Source organism: Kogia breviceps, chromosome 9 (assembly GCF_026419965.1).
Source record: "Kogia breviceps isolate mKogBre1 chromosome 9, mKogBre1 haplotype 1, whole genome shotgun sequence".
NCBI lineage: Eukaryota > Metazoa > Chordata > Mammalia > Artiodactyla > Physeteridae > Kogia > Kogia breviceps.
Genome location: NC_081318.1, coordinates 103,140,803 through 103,161,354, shown reverse-complemented (window position 1 = coordinate 103,161,354; position 20,552 = coordinate 103,140,803). Strand labels below are relative to the sequence as shown.

The window sequence follows — 20,552 nt, the reverse complement described above, 5'->3', positions numbered from 1 at the left end:
AGCGGGCTCGGCGTCACCCGGCGCGGGGCCACGTGACGCGGGAAAAGCCCGAGGCGGCGGGGCTGGCGCAGGCGGAGCTCGTGCCAGCCGAGCAGCAGCGGAGGCCCGAGTGAGGTGGGGGCTGCCCAGTGAAGCTACCCGGCGGGTTCCGGCCTCGCGCGCACGTGCCCGCCTGCTCGCGCTCGCGGTCCTGGGCGCTGCCGGTGAGGAGCTGGGGAAGGGGCGACGGTGTGGGAGAGCCGGGCGCCTCTTCCGAGGCCGGGAGGGGGTTGGGCCGGGTCGGCGGGGTGGGTGGCGAGCGCCGAGCCGCCGAGCGCCCTCCGCCCGCGCCTCGGTCCCGGCGCTGGCCGCGGGGGCTCTTGGAGCCCAAGCCTGCCCGACGGGGCCAGCGGTGCAGGTGGACCGAGCAGGGCCGGATGCCCGCCCGGAAGGCCCCGCCGACCTCAGGCCCGCCTGCCCGGGCCGCCGCGGGCTGCTCCGTGGAGTTTATCTTCGGGCTTTTTCCTCGGAGTGGGAGCGGAAGCCAGGTTGGTGGGCTCCTTCGGTCTTTAGAAGTGGGCCGGGTTGACGTCACATGCAGGTACGAGGCGATCTGGATTCCTGGGCGTGTGTACCGTTGGCCCCTGGGAAATCACGAGGCAGCAGGTTGAAGGAGACCCACTCATGGAAGGGTTAGCGTGGTCAATTGAGGAGAGTCTCCTGTTTTGGACAGTTTGTTCACCAGCTAGTCTGTGTGTTTATTTTTATTTTAATCATTTTATCTTGACCCTTCTACTAAAATTTCTCAACAACAGAACAGTAAGGCTGATTATAAGGGAATTCTTTATGTAGCAGGTTGCCAGCCCCCTGCGTTTTATCCTAACCCGGGATATACTGTGGATCCCATGACCTTCAAGATGAAGAAATGAAGGCGCAAAGAGTGTTAGAACCCAGCGGACGTAAGAAGCAGCTCAGAAGTCTAGCTATCATCCTTTCCTTAGCTCTCAGAGGAGGAGGGAGTCACTCCAGAATCAGACACGCAGAATCCCAGGTTCATAGACCCGGCCTCCATAATCTTTGTGGTCCGATTGAAGTCTTGTAATCCTGAGTGAAGAATTGCTTGCGGTTGATTTGTTTCTTTTCATAGGAAAGGCATAATGCTGTCAGCATGTCTGCACATTCCATGCTCTGTGAACGGATCGCCATAGCCAAGGAACTGATGAAGAGAGCAGAATCACTCTCCAGGTCAAGAAAAGGTGGCATCGAAGGTAGTGCCAAGCTGTGCAGCAAACTGAAGGCAGAATTAAAATTCCTACAGAAGGTAGAAGCTGGGAAAGTAGCCATTAAGGAGTCCCATTTACAGAGCACTAACCTGACACACCTAAGAGCCATCGTGGAATCAGCAGAAAACCTGGAAGATGTGGTCAGCGTGCTCCATGTCTTTGGTTACACAGACACCTTGGGTGAAAAGCAGACCCTTGTGGTGGATGTCGTTGCAAACGGTGGTCATACTTGGGTGAAAGCCATTGGCCGGAAGGCTGAAGCGCTGCATAACATTTGGCTGGGCCGGGGCCAGTATGGCGACAAAAGCATCGTTGAACAGGCCGAAGACTTCCTCCAGGCCAGTCACCAGCAGCCGGTGCAGTACAGCAACCCTCACGTCGTCTTCGCATTTTACAACAGTGTCTCCAGCCCCATGGCCGAGAAGCTGAAAGAAATGGGTGTATCTGTGAGGGGAGACATAGTAGCCGTGAACTCTCTGTTAGAGCCCCGTGAAGAGCTCCAGGCCAGTGAGAGCGAATCAGACGATGATGGCCCCGAACTTTTGCGGGTGACCAGAGTAGACCGAGAAAACATCCTAGCGAGTGTCGCGTTTCCAACGGAGATCAAGGTTGACGTGTGCACAAGAGCCAACCTGGACATTACTACTTTAATCACATATGTATCTGCCCTCAGCTACGGAGGCTGCCGCTTTATCTTCAGAGAAAAAGTGCTCACCGAACAAGCAGAGCAAGAGAGGAAAGAGCAGGTTCTGCCACAGCTGGAGGCATTTATGAAGGACAAGGAATTGTTTGCCTGCGAATCTGCCGTCAAGGACTTTCAGTCTATCCTGGATACCTTAGGAGGACCCGGGGAGAGAGAGCGGGCCGCTATGCTAATTAAGCGAATTAACGTGGTCCCAGACCAGCCTTCTGAGCGTGCCTTGAAACTAGTGTCCAGTTCAAAAATCAACAGCCGCTCATTAACGATTTTTGGGACAGGAGACACCCTAAAAGCCATTACAATGACTGCCAATAGTGGTTTTGTCAGAGCTGCCAACAACCAGGGTGTTAAGTTCAGTGTGTTTATCCATCAGCCCAGAGCACTTACTGAGAGCAAAGAGGCCCTAGCTACCCCCTTACCTGCACAACTGACAACAAACACTGATGATATCCTTTAAATACTGTCATGGGAATAAGTTATTTGTACCAAAGGCTGTGTCTTCCAGTTTTTAATTGGAAAAAACCCCCAAATGGTCTATAGTAAAAATAATACTCTTTAGAGCTCTTAAACCAATCAAGTTGACTGTGTGTCTCATCTATAAGGTATACAACTAAAAGTAGGAAAAAAGCACAAGAGGCAACCTTATTTATCAAACTGGCTACATTATAATTAGAACAGAAATACATCTATATAAGGCTTGTAGCTGTATCACAGTATTTTGATTTGCTTCACTCAGTAGGGCTACCACTCCCCTAATGGTAACCTCATCTCTTGGACTGTGGCTACATGGCATCTTGCATTAAATATCTGGAGAAACCTCTGAAGCTTGTTTTTCATTATATTGATTTAGCAGTCGATAATGGGTTGAGGCTGGGAGGTAATAGTTTTCAATTAATTTTAGATTCCAAAGTTATGGGTGTTATTGAAAAGACACTTATTTGATTGCTTTCTGTCAGGTGCAGTCTGGTGGTTATGTTTACAAAGAGGACATTAATATAGAAGGAAATAAAGGGAATTCTGATCATGGGAGTCCCATGAATCTCTTGATACACCATCGTGATAAGATAGACAACAGTCACGCTACTACAAACCTAAGGTATTTAAGGTTAAATATTAATTTGAATATATTGAAAAAGAATTATATAAAATAATAGGTTTTACTTTTAAATATAAATGGCCCCCACATTAGCAGTATTTGGATTATGAATACTACTTTTCTCATTCCTTTTGCAAGTGGGGAGGGACAGCTGCATTATTACGTCTCTCTCATGAAACAGTGGCAGGGAGATTCCATGCCTGTTTCATGACACAGTTGTAATTAAAAAGAACTTGTTATGTCCGTATTGTGCTAGGTGTTTCATGAATGTGCAGTGAGGACAAATTAGCAAAGTAGGTACGTATTCACATTTTAAAAATGGGGACTTGAGTCTTAAAGCTGAAGTATTAACTTGTGCTAAGTGTAGGAGCCATTATTAGAACTTGATTTTGTGTTCCCGCAGCCTGGCCTTCCCACTGAACCAGCCGCTCTTCTGTGAGTAGGGAAACTTCAGTTTCCAGCCACAGTGTTGAGCGGGTGGAACTCGCTTGTCGGGGCCCATGAAATGAAATGCAAAATTAAGTGTGTGTGTCGGGGGGGTTCTCCTGGGAGAGATTATATTACTAACTCAACACGTTTCCTAGGGGAAAAGGCTGTGATTGGGGCTCCCAGTTAGTGTGGAGAGGCAGATTTAACTTTCACTGCAGCAGAAATTGTCTAGTGCTAGAAATTGGGCTTAGGCCTTTTCAGGCACCTATTAAAGTACTAATTACTTGGTACTATTACGTACCAAGCATTGTAACAGTTATTGGTATAAAAGATGAATAATTGCTCTTTGGTCTAAGGAGTTCTTCGTGTGAAATGGAAGGAAACAATTGAAGTATAATTAATGTACTAAATTTTCTAAAAGAGTTACGTTTAAAAGACTGGGAACAGGGTGAGGGACTAATTCGTGCTATGGGGACAGGAAGTCAGAGAGGCAGTGACCTCTGAGGGGTTGGGTGTGAGACTCAGCAGGAAGTGTGCAGGGAGTGGATGGGAAAGGGACAGAAGTGTGAAGATGTGGGCCTGTTCAGAGACAGGGCTCGTGTGGACAGTTTATAAAACTGGAAGTGAAGTAGAAAAGCAGGCAAAGTTCTCTGAAGAGTTTGGCATTAGAGAGCCATTGGCCATTTTTAAGAAAGGATGGGTCATGATCAAATCTCGTAGTAAAACAACGAAGACCTGTAGTGTGGAGGAAGAATTAATGGAAGGAAAGATGGGATTATAATGATAGCTAGTGCAATATGGTGGAATGTAGTATATGCTGGGTCTGTTCAAGGCAGAATTGATGTGATACTCATTCGTTTAATAAACATTTTTCAAGTTCCTGTCATGTCAAACACAGTTTGCCATAGAGCAATATAGTTGCGGGTATCAAACAGGAAATTTTACTGATACTACAAGTGAAACCAAGCTGAATCACTTCCAAGTGAGGGGCAAGGGTGGAGAATAAATGTGGTCCATATAAGAGAAGACAAGTCAAAAGAATTCTCAAGAGAAGCATAAAAAACCAGAAAGCACAACATAAGAGAGCTGTAAGACCAAGAAGGATATAAAAGAGCTTTGGAGAAACTATAATTTCCCTAGTTAATTACAGGGAAATATACAATAGCTAGATACTATTTTGATAAGTTTAGAAATCTCAGTGAAACATGATATTCTTAGGAAATATGAGTTAAAATTGAGGAAGAACTAGAAAATCTATTTAACCCATAGTCCTTGAGAAGATTGTTCAAGTAGTTAATTAACGACCTCCAAAAAATTTCCAGGTCCAATTAACTTCTTTAGGTAAGTTTTTGTTTACGTTTAACTATCAAATAATCTCCTTGCTCTAAAAAATAATATGGGCAAACTGAATCTGACCCATAAGTATCATGCCAATTCTGCCCTAAACAACTTGGGGTGATGAAAATGTTTTGGCACTATATGATAGAGATGGTAGTTACACAACATTATGAATGTACTAAAGCCACTGAATTTTTCGCTTTAAGTCAGTTAATTTTATGTTTTGTGGAGTTCACCTCAATTAAAAAAAATAGTACCCCATAAGTGGGGTGGAAATATTTAGCATGGTAAGATGTGATGTTCCATTTTCTCACCCTCCCCTACCCCCAAATGGGAACTTGGGCTGCTCCTGCTTGAGGACCGTGTCCTGTGAAGGTGTGCAGCCCAGGGGCTGTATCTTCATTTGTGTAATTGCAAGCTGGTTGTCTCAGATCATTACTGTATTGGGAATGTTTTCAGATTCATTTTGTGGAATGTAAGCATGATTCTGATACTAAAACAAGATATCCTAAAAAAGAAAGCTGCCTGAAGATTTCAATCCCAGGCAAAGAACACCTCGCCCTGTGGGAATCTTGTTTGCCAGAGGATAAAAGACAGAGACGAACCTCCCAACTTAAATATTAGGGACTTGGGGATTAATCTCCATGCTGGGATAAAAGTGGAGGCAGGAGGCTTACTTTGAGGTAAAGAGGTAACCCCAAGACGCCTCCCTGCCTGAAGCCAGAATCTTGGAAAGCCTGGAGTCCCTGAGAAAAAGGATCTTGTAAACACTGCCCATGGCGACAGCAAGGAAATGTGACTGCAGTGGCTCTGAGTGGAAGAAAAGGAGCCCAGGCCTGTGGAATTAGTATAAAAATGGGTCCCAGGTAAGTACTATCGTTCAGATACCTCACAGAAACACTCATGGCATCATTCGTGACTTGTGGGACACTTCCGTTTCCCAAGCTTCACGGAGTCCAATGGAAATGAAGCTTTGCTTGGATGGGCTTTCAGTGAGACATTGTGAAATCATGTGAGGAAATCTTCCACCACCAGTGAGTCAGCAACACAAAGTTCCTCAACAACTTAAGATCATAGTAAAATAATCTGATAAATAATATTAAGTAAATATGGGGGTCTTTGATGTCTTCCCCGCGTATATTATTTTTTTAAAAAGAGGAATGAGTCAAAGACGCAGAGGCTAAACTACCATGTGTGACAAAACACTGCATGTAGCTAAGATGGAGGAAGTGGTTTATATCTGCAGAAAGTGGGCTGAACCCCAGAATTAGGCATACACTACCCACCCAGGTGCAAGTAGTGCTGGGCGTGTGATGGGAGAGCTTGTCTGGTGCAGAGGACACCTCACTTGTGGGAAGCTTGTTCCCAAGAGGAAAAGGGCAGAGATGAGCGGAGCATCCCAGGTGGTCCAATAAATGACTCTTCCCAGAAGGGGAGAAGGGCCAGGAGTGCACTGTGGGGAAGACCTCCCCCCACCTGGCATCATGGAATCAGAAATCCGTCTCCATATAAATAAAAAAATGTTTTAAGAAGGTGGTAAAATAAAGTATAGAAACCATAAGGAGAGAATACAAGCAATCGGGAGTTCTAGTAATAGAAAAAGCCTCACTAAAATGAGAAGTTCAGAACAAAACTTCAAAGAAGTCAATCAGACAAAACTAAAGAAAAGATTTTGAACTGAAACATAGCTCTTAATAGATTTCCCAGAATGCAGCAAAGAAGTAAAAGGATGGAAAATCCGAGAGGCTGAGACCTGGAGGACAAATAGGTCCACGAAGGTCACAGCAGATAGCAGGGGCCAGCCAGCACACTGCACCTGGTCCAAGTTCTCCCTGCCTATGCCTGCCTGTCCTGTGGGGGCTGGAAACACCCACATCCTTGCTCTCTCAGCCTGAAATCCTTGCCAGTGAGACCCGGGGGATGTCTGTTAATTCTGCTTCCTCTTCCTTCCAGCTTTTTCCTGGTTTGACGTGGGCAATGGCCAGGCTTGCCCCATGGAGGAATGATAGCTAGTGCGCCAAGGAAACAGTAGAGTCGGGGAAATCTCCACCTTGTGACTGAATAAATGATTTTATGAGGATGAGAGGAAGGCCGAGGGAACGTCATAGACTCTGGTGCTGATGTCAGCTTTCCTCAGGACTTCTTGCTGAGAGAAAATATAAAACCCCGATATATTTAAGCCACTGGAGTTGGCTTTTCCTTTCGTGTATTAGAAAATATTTCTAACTGCCATTAAGGTTTATTTGTCCCCAAAAGGAAGAATAGACAAAATGGGAGAGAAGCAATAAATACAGTTTACAAATGTACAGAAAAACAATTAGAATAGAGTATGAGCGTTCATCTATCCATCACCTCAGTTAAACAGGTGTTATTATTTTGCCCTATTTAACTTTTTCTTTTGCTGAAATATTTTCAAATAAGTTACAGACACCATGATGTTTTACCTATACCTCCCTCAGTATTCAGTTCCAGAAAGAACATTTTTTTGCACAACCATGATTCCATGAGCACACCTAAGAAAATTAGCAATAATTCTGAACATCATCTAATGCCCAGTTCATATTCTGATGTCAGGGGTTCTGTCTAACCAGGATCCAGTCAAACACTAGGCGTCACTTTTGGCTTTCATATTTCATAATTCTATTTTGATTTAACACATAATCTCACTCTTTCATGACTTTGGCTTTTGAAGATACCAGGACCGTTGTCTTACAGGATATCCTATATTCTTGATTTATCTAATTGTTTCTGGTGGTAAATTTTATTTCCTGTAAACTGAGAATGAGATCTAAAAGCTGGCTTAAATATTTTATAGGTGATACTGTATTCTTCATTTGCATTACACCAGGGGTCGTATCATATCTGGTTGTTCCACTGTTAGTAATGTTAAGTATTGTCCCTTTGGATAAAGTGGTGACAGCCAGAACTTTCCATTGTAAAGTGATGTTTTTTCCCCTTGGGACTAGTAAATTAACTATGAAATAATACTTTTGCACTATGTGAATACTCAGTTCCCCGTTGTCCTTTCACCTGATGATTTTAGCATGCAGTAATCATTATAACCTTGAATCAGTTATTTCATTCAGAGTGGCAAAATGGTGATTTTCCCACTTCTACCATTTCCTTTATACTTATTAGGTATCGTTCTTCTGTAAGGGTACTGAAAAGCTTTCCCTATGAGCTGGGGCCATTAGGTTGTTCTGAAATATAGTTTCTTCTTGAATGTCAGGGTATCCTTAATTCCTTTTCTCTAATGAATGGTTTTCAGAGTATGGGGTTGGTGTAATAGTCACCTTCAATAACAGCAATGAATTTTTTGGAGGGAGATTCTATTTTGTGAGTACCATATTGGACTCATGAGTTATTATATATTTAAATGTGCCCAAATCAACTACACTTATTTTTTGTTATAATAATTTATTTCATTGTATTTTCTTTTTTACTAATGATACCGAAAATTGGCCTCTGTATGCCGGCACCAAACTGAATCTCGGAGACAGAGTTTGGATGAAGTAGGAATAACTTTATTGCTTTTCCAGGCAAAGGCAGGCTAATGCCCTCAAAACAGTGTGTCCCGAGCCAGGGGGGTTGGTGGGGAGTATTATGATCAAGGAGCAGTGCTGCTGATAAAGATCAGGGTGCCTGCAAGGCCTGCATTCTTTCCATCCAGAGGTCATCTGGCTTCAGGTGGTTTTGTGATGGGCTTCTATGACCTTCTCTCTGGAATGAAGAATGCTTCATTAAGTAGTTAACATCTTCCATTTGGTGGGGGTTTTAGTTCTGTAGAAGAGCCCAAAGATAGTGTTAGGTATCCTTGAGGTAGGGTTAGGTATCTCTTGAGGGGGAACCGGGACCCTGTTCCAAAGGTATCCTTGAGGTAGTGTTAGGTATTCCTTGAGGGGGAACCAGGACCCTGCCCCAAGGCTACACTCTTGTTTCTTGACTGCTCCTCCCTTGTCTCCTCAACCCCTCACTACTCTGATTGGCAACTATTTGAACCTACCCTTTGGAACTCAGGGAAGGTCATGGAGGCTGAAGGAAGCCTATTTCATACAAACAAGAAACAGGGGACATGGAAAGACTTTTGTGCCCAGGAGCCCTACAGGGTCCTGCTCGGTTTCACCAAGACTTTATTTTTTTTTTTAGAGAAATTTTAGGTTCACAGCAAAACTGAGAGGATAAAGATACAGAGATTAATAAAGTACAGAGATTTCCCATAGCTGGCTGATCCTTGAAAAATGCAGGGGTTTGGGTGCTGAGCCCCAAGCAATCAAATATCCACATATAACTTTATAGTCAGCACTCTGTATAGGCAGTTCCACATCCAAGGATTCAACCAGTTGCAGATTGTGTAGTACTGCAGTCCCTATTTATTGAAAAAAATCTGCATATAAGTGGACCCGTGCAGTTCAAACCTGTGTTGTTCAAGGATTAACATACTCTCTGACCCCCATATGCACAACCCTCCCATTATCATCCCTCACCAGCGTGGTACATCTGCTACAATTAATGAACCTACAGTGACATTTCATAATCGCCCCAAGTTCATAGTTCATATTACTGTTCACTCTTGGTGTTGCACATTTTATGGGTTTGGACAAATGTATCATGACATGTATTCATCATTATGGTATCACAGAGTATTTTCAGTGCCCTAAGAATCCTCTGTGCCTCACCTATTCATCCCTCCTTCCAACCTCCCCCAAACTCCTGGCAACCATTGATCTTTTTTTTTACACTTTTTTTTTTTTTTAGAAGATGTTGGGGGTAGGAGTTTATTAGTTAATTTATTTATTTCTGCTGTGTTGCGTCTTCGTTTCTGTGTGAGGGCTTTCTCTAGTTGTGGCAAGCAGAGGCCACTCTTCATCGCAGTGCGCGGGCCTCACTATCGCGGCCTCTCTTGTTGTGGAGCGCAGGCTCCAGACGCACAGGCTCAGTAGTTGTGGCTCACGGGCCCAGCTGCTCCACGGCATGTGGTATCCTCCCAGACCAGGGCTCGAACCCGTGTCCCCTGCATTAGCAGGCAGATTCTCAACCACTGCGCCACCAGGGAAACCCAACCATTGATCTTTTTACTGCTTACATAGCTTTGCCTTTTCCAGAATGTTATATAATTGGAATCATCCAGGCTTTTCAGACTGGATCCTTTCATGTAGTATTAGGCCTATAAGGTTCCTCCCTGTCTTTTCATGAGTTGATAGCGGGTTTCTTTTCAGTGCTGAATAATATTCCATTGTCTGGATATACCACAGTTTATCCACTCATTTAGAGAAGGACCTCTTCATTGCTAACCACTTTTGGCAATTATGAACTGAACTGCTATAAACATCCATGTGTGGGATTTTGTATGGACATAAATTTTCAACTCCTTTTTGCAAATACCAAAGAGTGTGATTGGTTCTCCCTTCAGGTCCATTAATATTTGCTTTGTATGTTTAGGTGATCCTATGTTGGGTGCATAAATATTTGCAAATGTCATATCCTCTTGATATCATTATCATTATATAATGATTTTCTTTGTATCTTTTTACAGTCTTTGGCTTAAAGTTTATTTTGTCTGATATGAGTATAGCTACCCTTGCTTTCTTTCATTTCCATTGGCATGGAATATATTTTTCCATGTCTTTACTTTCAATCTCTGTGTGTACTTAAAGCTGAACTGTGTCTCCTGTAGACAGCAAATAGTTTGGTCTTAATTTTCTGTTTGTTTGTTTTTATCCATTCAGCCACTCTGTGTATTTTAATTGGAGAATTTAGTACATTTACATTTAAAGTAATTATTATTAGGTATGGACTTACTATTTCCATTTTGTTAAATTTTCTGACTGTTTTGTAATTCCTTTTTCCTTCTTTCTTTGCTCTCTTCCTTTGTGATTGGTTGATTTTCTGTAGTAGTGTGCTTAGATTCCTTTCTCTTTATCATTTGTGTATCTAGTCTAGGTTTTTGCTTTGTGAATACTACACTGTTTTGATCACTGTAGCTTTATAATAAGTGTTGAAGCCAGGTAGTTTCAGTCCTCCAACTTTATTCTTCTTTAATATTTTGTTATCTATTCTAGATCTTTTGCTTCTCTATAAACTTTAGAATTGATTGTTAATATATGCAAAATAACTTGCTGGGATTTTGAATGAGATTGCATTAAATCTATAGATCAAGCTGAGATAAACTGATACCTTGACAATATTGAGTCTTCTTATCTATAAATATGGAACATCCCTCCATTTATTTAGATCTTTGATTTCATTCATCAGTTTTGTAGTTTTCCTCATATAGATCTTATGCATATTTTGTTAGATTTATACCTGAGTATTTAATTTTGGTGGGTGCTAATGTAAATGGTATTGTGTTTTTAATTTCAAATTCTACTTGTTCATTGTTGATATATAAGAAAGTGAATGACTTTTGTATATTAAAGTGTATTCTGATGTCTTGCTATAATCATTTATTATTTCCAGGAGATTTGTTGTTGTTGTTGTTAATCCTTTCAAATATTCTACATAGATGATCATGTCATCTGAGAAATAGGACAGTGTTATTTCTTCCTTCCCAGTTTGTATACCTTTTATTACCTTATCTTATTTTATTGCATGAGCTAGGACTTCTAGTATGACATTGAAAAGAAGAGGATATATCCTTGGCTTGTTCCTGGTCTTAGTGGGAAAATTTTGAGTTTCTCATTATTAAGTATGATGTTTGCTGTGGGATTTTTTGGCTATTCTTTATCAAGTTAAGAAAGCTTCCCTCTATTCCTAGTTTACTGAGAGTTTTTTGTTTGTTTGTTTGCGGTACGCGGCCTCTCACTGTCGTGGCCTCTCCTGTTGTGGAGCACAGGCTCTGGATGCGCAGGCTCAGCGGCCAGGGCTCACCGGCCTAGCCGCTCCGTTCCATGTGGGATCTTCCCGGACCGGGGCACGAACCCGTGTCCCCTGCATCGGTAGGAGGACTCTCAACCACTGTGCTAGCAGGGAAGCCTGAGAGTTTTTATCATAAATGGGTGTTAGATTTTGTTAAATGCTTTTTCTGCACTTATTGATATAATCATGTGATTTTTCTTTTTTAGTGTTTTGATAGATTACATTAATTGATTTTTGAATGGTGAACAAGCCTTGCACACCTGGGATAAATCCCACTTGGTCATTGTGCGTAATTCTTTTTATATGTTGTTGGACTCAATTTGCTAATTTTTTTGAGGATATTTACATTTGTGTTCATGAGAAATATTGGTTTGCAGTTTTCCTTTCTTATAATGTCTTTGTCTTTGTTTGGTATTAGGATAAAGGTGGCCTCATATAATGAGTTAGGAATTGTTCCATCTGCTTCTATCCTCTGAAAGATTGTAGAAAATTAGCATAATTTCTTCCATCAGTGTTTGATAGAATTCACTAGTAAGCCCATCTGGGCTGGGTGCTTTCTGTTTTGGAAGGTTATTAATTCTTGAAGCAATTTATTTTGTATATATACGCCTATACATGTTGTCTGTTCTTCTTGTGAGAATTTTGGCAGATTGTATCTTTCAAGGAATAGTCTGTTTCATCTAGGTTATCACATTCGTGGCATAGAGTTGTTCACTGTGTTCATTTCTTATCTTTATGTCCATGGGTTCTGTAATAATGTCTCCTCTTTCATCTCTGATATTAATTTGTGAACTCCTCCATTTTTTCTTAGTTAACCTGGCTAGAGGGATTGATTTTGTTGATCCTTTCAAAAAATCAGATTTTGGTTTTACTGATTTTTCTCTGTTGATTTCCTATTTTCACTGTCATTGATTTCTGCTCGATTCTTATTTTCATTATTCTTTTTTAAATAAAAATTTAAATTTTGAGATCATTATAGATTCATGTGCTGTTGTAAGAAATAATACAGACAGAATCCATGTACCCTTTACACAGTTCCCCCAATACTGTAGTAACATCTTGCAAAACTTATAGTACAATAGCATAGTAAGATATAGAACATATCTATCACCACAGGATTTCTCATGTTGCCCTTTTATTATGCTTTTTGATGCTTAAGTTGTTCAAACTTTGGCCAGTAGGAACCCTTTTGACTTCCCTGTGTCTTTTTGATGTAATTACATTATCTTCATTTTCTTGCTTTCTGGCAGAATGAGATGTCTCAAAATTACCTGTACTATTCTACCAGAGACCTGGAATCAGCTATTTCTTCAAGGAACCTTTAATAACCAATGGCATTTCAAAACAGTATTCTGATGGCTAGGGCATCATTTCTCCTGGGCACTTTCAAAGCATAAAGATGAAAGTGTTTACATATTTCAAAGTAATTATATTGATGTCATCAAATTAAATCAACATTATAAGATTTTACTTAATATTAATTTCAAACTCTTTTCTCCTGCTCTGAAGATCTTTTCTTCCTAACAAGATTGCTTATTTGACTTATGCTACAATATACATTAAAAATTTCAAAATTCTATTATTCTGATTATAATAAAGTCACTAAATAAATGTGAATATTTCTTTGTAGTTCTTGTCCTTATAGCCCATTAAAGAGATATGGTTAAAGTACTGTTTTAAAGTCATGTAACAATTTCTTTCCTTGCAGTGTTATGTTACTAATTACATATCTAGTTAGGTTCACTAGTATCAGTTTACTATTGATTTTAGAGTTTTAAAAATTAATTTTATTCTTTAAAATATGTAAATTTATGTGGTTCAAAAGTGAAAACTATATAAATGTGTCATCAGAAAAATATTGTTTCTATCTCTCTCTCTCACATCATTTCCCTCCACCCCCATAGAAACCCATTTTTATTCATTTCATGTTTTTTTCCTTCCTTCATTCCTTCCTCCCCTTCTTCCTTGTCTCCCCTGTCCCCTCCCCTCAGTTCTCCTCCCCTTCCCCTCCCCTCCTTTGCATCCTTTCTCCCCTCTCTCCCTCTTTCTGCTATTTGGCTCTTGTTATTTTATTTTTTTAGCTTGAAATGATATAATCTGTTTCCCAACACTTATTTACAAGTAAATCAAGGAACTAATCATACTTTTTCCTTTCTTTTTTTCTCCTTTTTAGTTGTGCTGTTTTTACTTTGTCAGGTGGTTTAATGTTTACATACTGTTCTTTCACCCTTATTCTCACCTTTGTTTTAGTCTTAGATCTTCAGTTAAATATATTTAATGCTCACTACTAATTTCCTTTTACCAGTTTTTCCAAGTATGAACTTCGTCAAAAGGAGCTCATGGGTCATATCCCCTGAGTTTTTGCATGTTCAGAACTGTTTTTCTGTAGCTTTGATATGTGAAGGAAGGTTGATTGGATATAAAAGCCTCATTGCACACTTTCTTTTCTTGTTTTATTGTAGATGTTTCTCCATTATATTCCTGCGGTAAACGTTACTGTCAAGAAACCTGATGCCAACTTGACTTTCTTCCTTTGGTAAGTGATTTGGTCATTTTCCTTGGAGGTTCAGAAGACTTTTTCTGTAAATTATAATAATTTCTTTGGTTATGACTTGGAGTCTATTTTCATATATGTGCTATACCTTTTTAATATGTAGATTCAGTACTTCTTTTTTTTCAGGAAAGTTTTCTTAAATTATAGTTTTACATATTAGTTCTAGTTCTTGTATTTCCTTTTTTCTTCTTTGGGTATTCTACTTATATTTGTGTTAGATTTGATTTGCATTCTTTCCTCTCTGCTTCCGTTTTCTTGGCTTTTCTCATTCCTACTTGTGATTTCTATTTGTGATGTCCCTTATGACATTTTTTTGGTCATCCTATTCTCCCTTAGGCACCTAGTAATTTAATCTTTATTTCTGAGATGTTTTGTCTTTTATCTCAAATTCTTAACTGAATTAGGTCAGTTCTTATTTTCGTCTTATTGTTTATCTGTTTTCTGAGATGTTATTTAATATCTCCAATTGCTTATTTAATTATTCTTTCCAATCAGAAACATTACCCTTAGAAGTAACCATTATTCTGACCTGGATAGGTCTTATTTGTTTTGCATTCTATATAAATGGAGTAATACATTATGTATTCTTTCGTTTCTGCCTCTGTTACTCAATATTTTTTCCTCAGGATTCATTAATATTGTTGCATGCACTAGTAGTTATCTTTCATTTCTCTAGGGCTCTATTGTATGGACACAAGACTTACTTTCATTCTAATATTGATGAAAATGTGTTGTTTCCAGCCTTTAGTTATTATGCATAAAGTTGTTATGAATGTTGTTTTATGTGTATTTTATAGAACATATGCACTCATTTCTATTAGGTATATACCTAGAAGAGGAATTGCTGGGTTGCAGAGTATATGCATGTTTAGTTTTGCAAAGTACCACCAAGCATTTTTCCAAAGTGGGGGTACACATTGACACTATTAGAAACAATGTAAGTGTTTTAGTTATACCGCATTACTATCAAACACCCAGTATTTTCAGTCTTTTTATTTTAGCCATTCTACTGAATGGAAAGTGTTATCTCATTGTACTTTTAATTTGTAATTCTTCTTACTGATGATATTGAGCAACTTTTGTGCTTATTTTGGCCACTTTAATATTCTTTTATGGTAAAGTTCAAGTGTTTTTCCTATCATGTAATTGGCTTGTCTGTGTCTCCTTATTAATTTGTAGGAATTCTTTATATATTCTGAATATGAGTCTGTTGTTAAAGCATGTATTGCACATATCTCCTCTCATTCTATGGTTTTCTTTTTCACTGTCTTGTGTTGTTTCGTGAATGCATGTTCTGTTAATGATGTCCAATTTAATTATATTTTATTTTTTATTAGTAGTTTTTGTTGCATGTTTAAGAAATATTTGCCTACTCTTATGATGATATTCTCCTGTATTATTCTCCTATATTTCTTTTATAAGTTGCCTCAACTTTTATATTTAGGTTGGTATAAGGTAGGGGGTCAAGGTTTGTTTGTTTTTTCTGTATAGCTGTCCAACTGACCCAGCCCCATGTACCTTTTCCCACTGAATTGCAGTGGAGTTCCTCCCTCACAAATGAGATGCAGGAGACTTGTGCATCTGTTCTGAACTCTTATCTCTATATATTGGTCTCTTTGTGTATTCTAGTAACAGTACTGCATTGTCTTAATTTCTGTGGTTTTTTAAGTATGTTTTATATCTAGTGGATTAAATGTACTAGCTTTGTTCTACTTCTTCAGTATTTCCTTGGGCATTTTAGGTCCTTTGCACTTCCATATAAATCTTAGAATCAGCTTATCAATTTCTACCCAGCTCCCCAACAAAAAAGAAAAACAATTAGGATATTATTAGAATTTCCCTGAATTTATAAATCAATTTTGGGAGAACTGATATCTTAACAACATTGAATTTTCCAGTCAATGATTAGGATACACCCTTCTATTTACTTTAGTCTATTAAAAAAATTCCCATTAATGCTTTGCAGTTTTCAGTGTAGACATTTTATACATCTTTCATTAGATTATTTAGAGATATGTTATGTTTTGATGCTATGGTAAATGGTAATTCTAAATTTTATTTTCTGCTTGTTTGTCACTCTCATATAGAAATACAACTGATTTTTGTATAGTGATCCAGGACCCTTGATAAATTTCTTAATTATCAATAGTCTGTTTGTAGGTTTATTTGAATTTTCTCATTTTTCTCATTTATTTTGTTAATGTCATTAATTACATTGGCTTTCATATGTTAAACTAGTCCTTTATTTCTGGAATAACCCCCATTTGGTCAAGATGTATTATTTTTACATATACCTGCATTTGATTTACTAAAGTTGTGTTCTATGTTCACAAAATATATTGGCCTGTGGTTTTCCTTTTTTATAATGTATTTATTTACAGGTTTAGGAATCAACATTCTGATGGCTTCATAAAATGAATTGGAATGGATTCCCTCTTTTTATTTTCTTTCTCTCTTTTAAGGGTTTGGTTATGACGGGTCTTAGGTTTTTCTTAAATATTCGAGATAATTCACCAGTGAAGCCATCTGACCTAAAGTTTTCTTTGGGGGAAGATTTTTGAATAAAAATATGTGTTATTACAGATTCAGTATTGTTCACATTTTCTATTTCATCTTGTGCCAGTTATGGTAAATTGGGATTTCAAAGATTTTTTTTCATGTCATCTAAGTTATTGACATAAAAATTTCACATTTATTGGCATGAAGTTTTTCACAGCATCTTTGTATTATCTTTTTAATATCTGTAAGATGGTGTGATATTTCTTATTTTATGCCTCATAGTGATCACCTGTATTTTCTTCTCTTTTTCCCTTGACTAGTCTAGCTAGGGGTTATTAATTTTATTACATTTTTCTAAGAAGCAACTTTTGGTTTTGTTGACTTTCCATATTATATTTCATTGATTTTTGCTTTTACACTTATTATTTCCTTCCTTTTCTTATCCTTGTGTTTAATTTACTGGTCTTTCCCTCATTTCTTGAGTTGGAGACTTAGATGAGTGATTTCCAATCTTTTTATATGTATTTAAAACTATTAATATTCCTTGAAGCAACCTTTGTGGTATCCCATACATTTTGGTTTACTGTATTTTCTTTATCTTTCAGCTCAAAATATTTTTAAATTCCCAAGTGTTGCTTTTCTGTTTCTATTTAACTTTCTGTTATTGAGTACTCATTTATGTACTTCATTATGGTGAAAGGATATATAATGTACGATTTAAATCATTTGAAATTTGTTGAGACTTGCTATATGAGCCTACAAGATGGTCTGTGGTAAATGTCCTATGTGTAATTTATATGCATGTGGATGAATATATCCAAAAAGATATATTCAAAAGAAGGGAAGGGAAAACACACAATACATATATAATATATACAGATATATGATAAAATTTCTCATATTTTAATCCATTAAAAATATTTTTTAACTAAGTCCTTGTCTGCTAACTCCCAAATCTGGACCTTCTATTGATGTGTTTCTGTTGATTATTTTGTCTCCCAATTATCTGTAACTTTTTCCTGTTTCTCCACTTGCTTAGTAATTACTGATTTTTTTTTTTTTTTTTTTTTTTTTTTTTTGCTGGACATTGTAGATGATGAGTTATAGAGGTTCTTCCTCTAAAAACTGTTCAATTTTGTTTTGGTAGGCAGTTCATTTACTTGTGAATTACCTTGATCGTGTCCATGTTTGGTTTTTGGTTTGATAGGGCTAGTGTCATGTAACTTACTGTCTAAACTGAGAAATGTCTGAAAATAAAAGAAGATGGTAAGACAACAGGGATGTCCCTGTTGAACTAGGCTGTCCTGGGCAAATTGGACACCCTACCTTGCCCTAAACATAAATTCCTAACAATAGAATTAAAGTATTAAAATTGAAATAGAATTTTATTGCCAAAATAAATTGAGATTGAAAGTATTAAAACTGAAATGGAAACTTACTGCCAAATTGTCCTCCAATAAATTGTACCAATTTACACTTGCGTAACTCATTTCTGAAGGTGTCTTTAACCCACATACCCATCAATGCAAAGTATTATACAACCTTTTGAAAATTTTAATAAATCTGATTAAAACTTTTTAAATATTCTAAAGGAATATACATTTAATTGTGAGGGAGATTGTTGATGGCTTTATTGGCCATTTATACTTCATTTGCTTTGAATTACTTTACAGTTTTTGAGCATTTTTCTTGTTATGTTTTTCTATTTTTTTAAATCGACTTATAGGTACTCTTTGTATATGACGGACGTTCGTCTTTTGTTTATAATGTATTGCTAAATCTTCTACTTTGTAATTTGTGTGTGTGTGTGTGTGACTGGGAAAATGCTATTATGTTTATCAAACCCTATTTACATTTTCTCCTGAGCACACAGTGGAAGCACATTTATCAGCCTCCTCTGAAGTTGGACAGGGCTATGGATTATGGGTGGGGGTGATAAACACCACTTCCAGGCTTGGTTCCAAAACATCTTGTGTGATCCTTCTCACACTTTTTCTCATCTATAACCAGATATGAACGATCCTGTGGAGGACTCTGAGCCTGGGAGCAATTCCACCAGGCCTAACTGAATGACTCTCCCATTTTTTCTTCATTACTGAACTACATGCAGGTTTTAGGGGCATTATCTTCTCATATCATTGTAATTTGAATGGACTTCTTTGGATGTGATCTACTCTTTTCAGTCTCTTTGCAGAGTTTTGTCTGGTTCTTTGGATCTTTCTAAGAAGAAAGCAATACAAACATCAGTATAAAAGATTTTCCAATTTAGACACTAGGATTATCCCAGGAGATAAACACTTTTAATCCAAAAGATTTCATTTCAGGAAATAATCTTTTTTTTCTCCTCCACCTGTCAGATATGTTACCAGAGGGTTTAAGGAGTCATATAAAATGACTACAAGTCCAAACTAAAATTAATTTCAAATGGAGCATTTTGTCTTATTTCTTTGATGACAACTCCTTCTACCAGAGAGGTGTATAGCAAACACAACACATACCTACAACACAGACATAGCAATTATACACATGCACACGTGTGTGTGTACATGTTGCATGGTTTTCTTCCTTTAAATACAAAACCTCCCCCTAGTTTTTTTCTAAAATAAATTTATTTATTGATTTTTTGGCTGCGTTGGGTCTTCGTTGCTGCATGCGGGCTTTCTCTAGTTGTGATGAGCGAGGGCTATTCTCCGTTGCGGTGCATGGGCTTCCCATTGCGGTGGCTTCTCTTGTTGTGGAGCAAAGGCTCTCGGCGTGTGGGCTTCAGTAGTTGTGGCACACGGGCTCAGTAGTTGTGGCTCGACACTAGAGTGCATGCTCAGTAGTTGTGGAGCAGGGGCTTAGTTGCTCTGTGGCATGTGGGATCTTCCTGAACCAGGGCTCGAACCCGTGACCCCTGCATTGGCAGGTGGATTCTTAACCACTGTGCCACCAGGGAAGTCCCCCCACCCCAAATTTTTGTAAGTAATTTTTTCTCAAAACTGTATACACTAAGGAAAATAATTGTTCATAATCTAAAGATTAAGGGTGGAATTGCTGAATGAGTTGTGTGTGTGTGTGTGTGTGTGTGTGTGTGTGTGTGTGTAGTGGGGACTAAAAGAGGGCAGAGGGCTGTGGTTCCTAAATCTCCAGCTCAGAAAAAAAAGGCAAGAGCCTCTGACACTTCTTCTGGGATATTTCACAGTGAATAAAGAAGGAAGAATTCTCAGCCAGTAGGACCCTTAGAAGATGAAAATGATGACAATAGTAATAATAATACTGGTAATACCAATATCGATATAACAAAAATGTCGTCTCTGGGCCTAATTTAATCACTTATAAAACAAAGAGAGTGAACTCAATAAATTATCTTTAACTTCAATTCTAGCTCCATTAGCTCCATTTTTTCCCCAGTTTTTCTTTCCTTTTTTGAAAAAAGACAAGTGTGGAGGTGGCTTAATGGTCTTACATAGGTCCCTGAGGATGTGCTAGTCGTTTCTGAGGCCCTCTGGTGTGAAAGACAACTGTTCCCAGTGCCGAGAATGCAAAGGTGACACAAATTAGTCATAATGTGTAATTTATAAATTCCAGGCTGAATAAATTGCCATCAATGTGATCATGCGGTCAGGATACTTAAGAATCAATCTGATACGTGGACATATTTTTGCAAATCTGGTGCAATGAAGAATGCTGGATAAAAAATGGACTTTGGAGATCATTTTTGCCCAACCCATCTCATCTTATAGGTAGAAACCGTTTTAGAGAAATGAAGGAGGAACAGCTAGAATTCAGGTTTGGTAATTACCAGCTCTTGCCACTGGGAGGCAGCACAAGGTAATG

The 20,552-nt window shown here is 38.7% G+C and overlaps 1 protein-coding gene across 30 annotated transcripts in view; it reads left to right on the top strand.

The window, feature by feature from the left end:
- Window positions 1-20,552, top strand: part of C9H7orf25 (chromosome 9 C7orf25 homolog) — a 422,474-nt gene continuing 401,922 nt past the window's right edge. For 25 of the 30 annotated variants that reach the window (XR_010842308.1, XR_010842310.1, XR_010842303.1 and 22 more), the window contains exons 1-2: window positions 37-203; window positions 14,143-14,216. Coding sequence is in view for 3 of the 30 variants with exons in the window: in XM_067042886.1 (XP_066898987.1) it covers window positions 905-1,030; window positions 1,127-2,419 (1,419 nt within the window). In the remaining 27 variants the exon portion in view is untranslated. Of the gene's footprint in view, window positions 204-831; window positions 1,031-1,126; window positions 2,787-2,918; window positions 3,059-14,142; window positions 14,217-18,927; window positions 18,947-20,552 lie in introns of those variants that run through there. The other 5 variants (XM_067042886.1, XR_010842306.1, XR_010842325.1 and 2 more) reach the window with 5 other exon arrangements.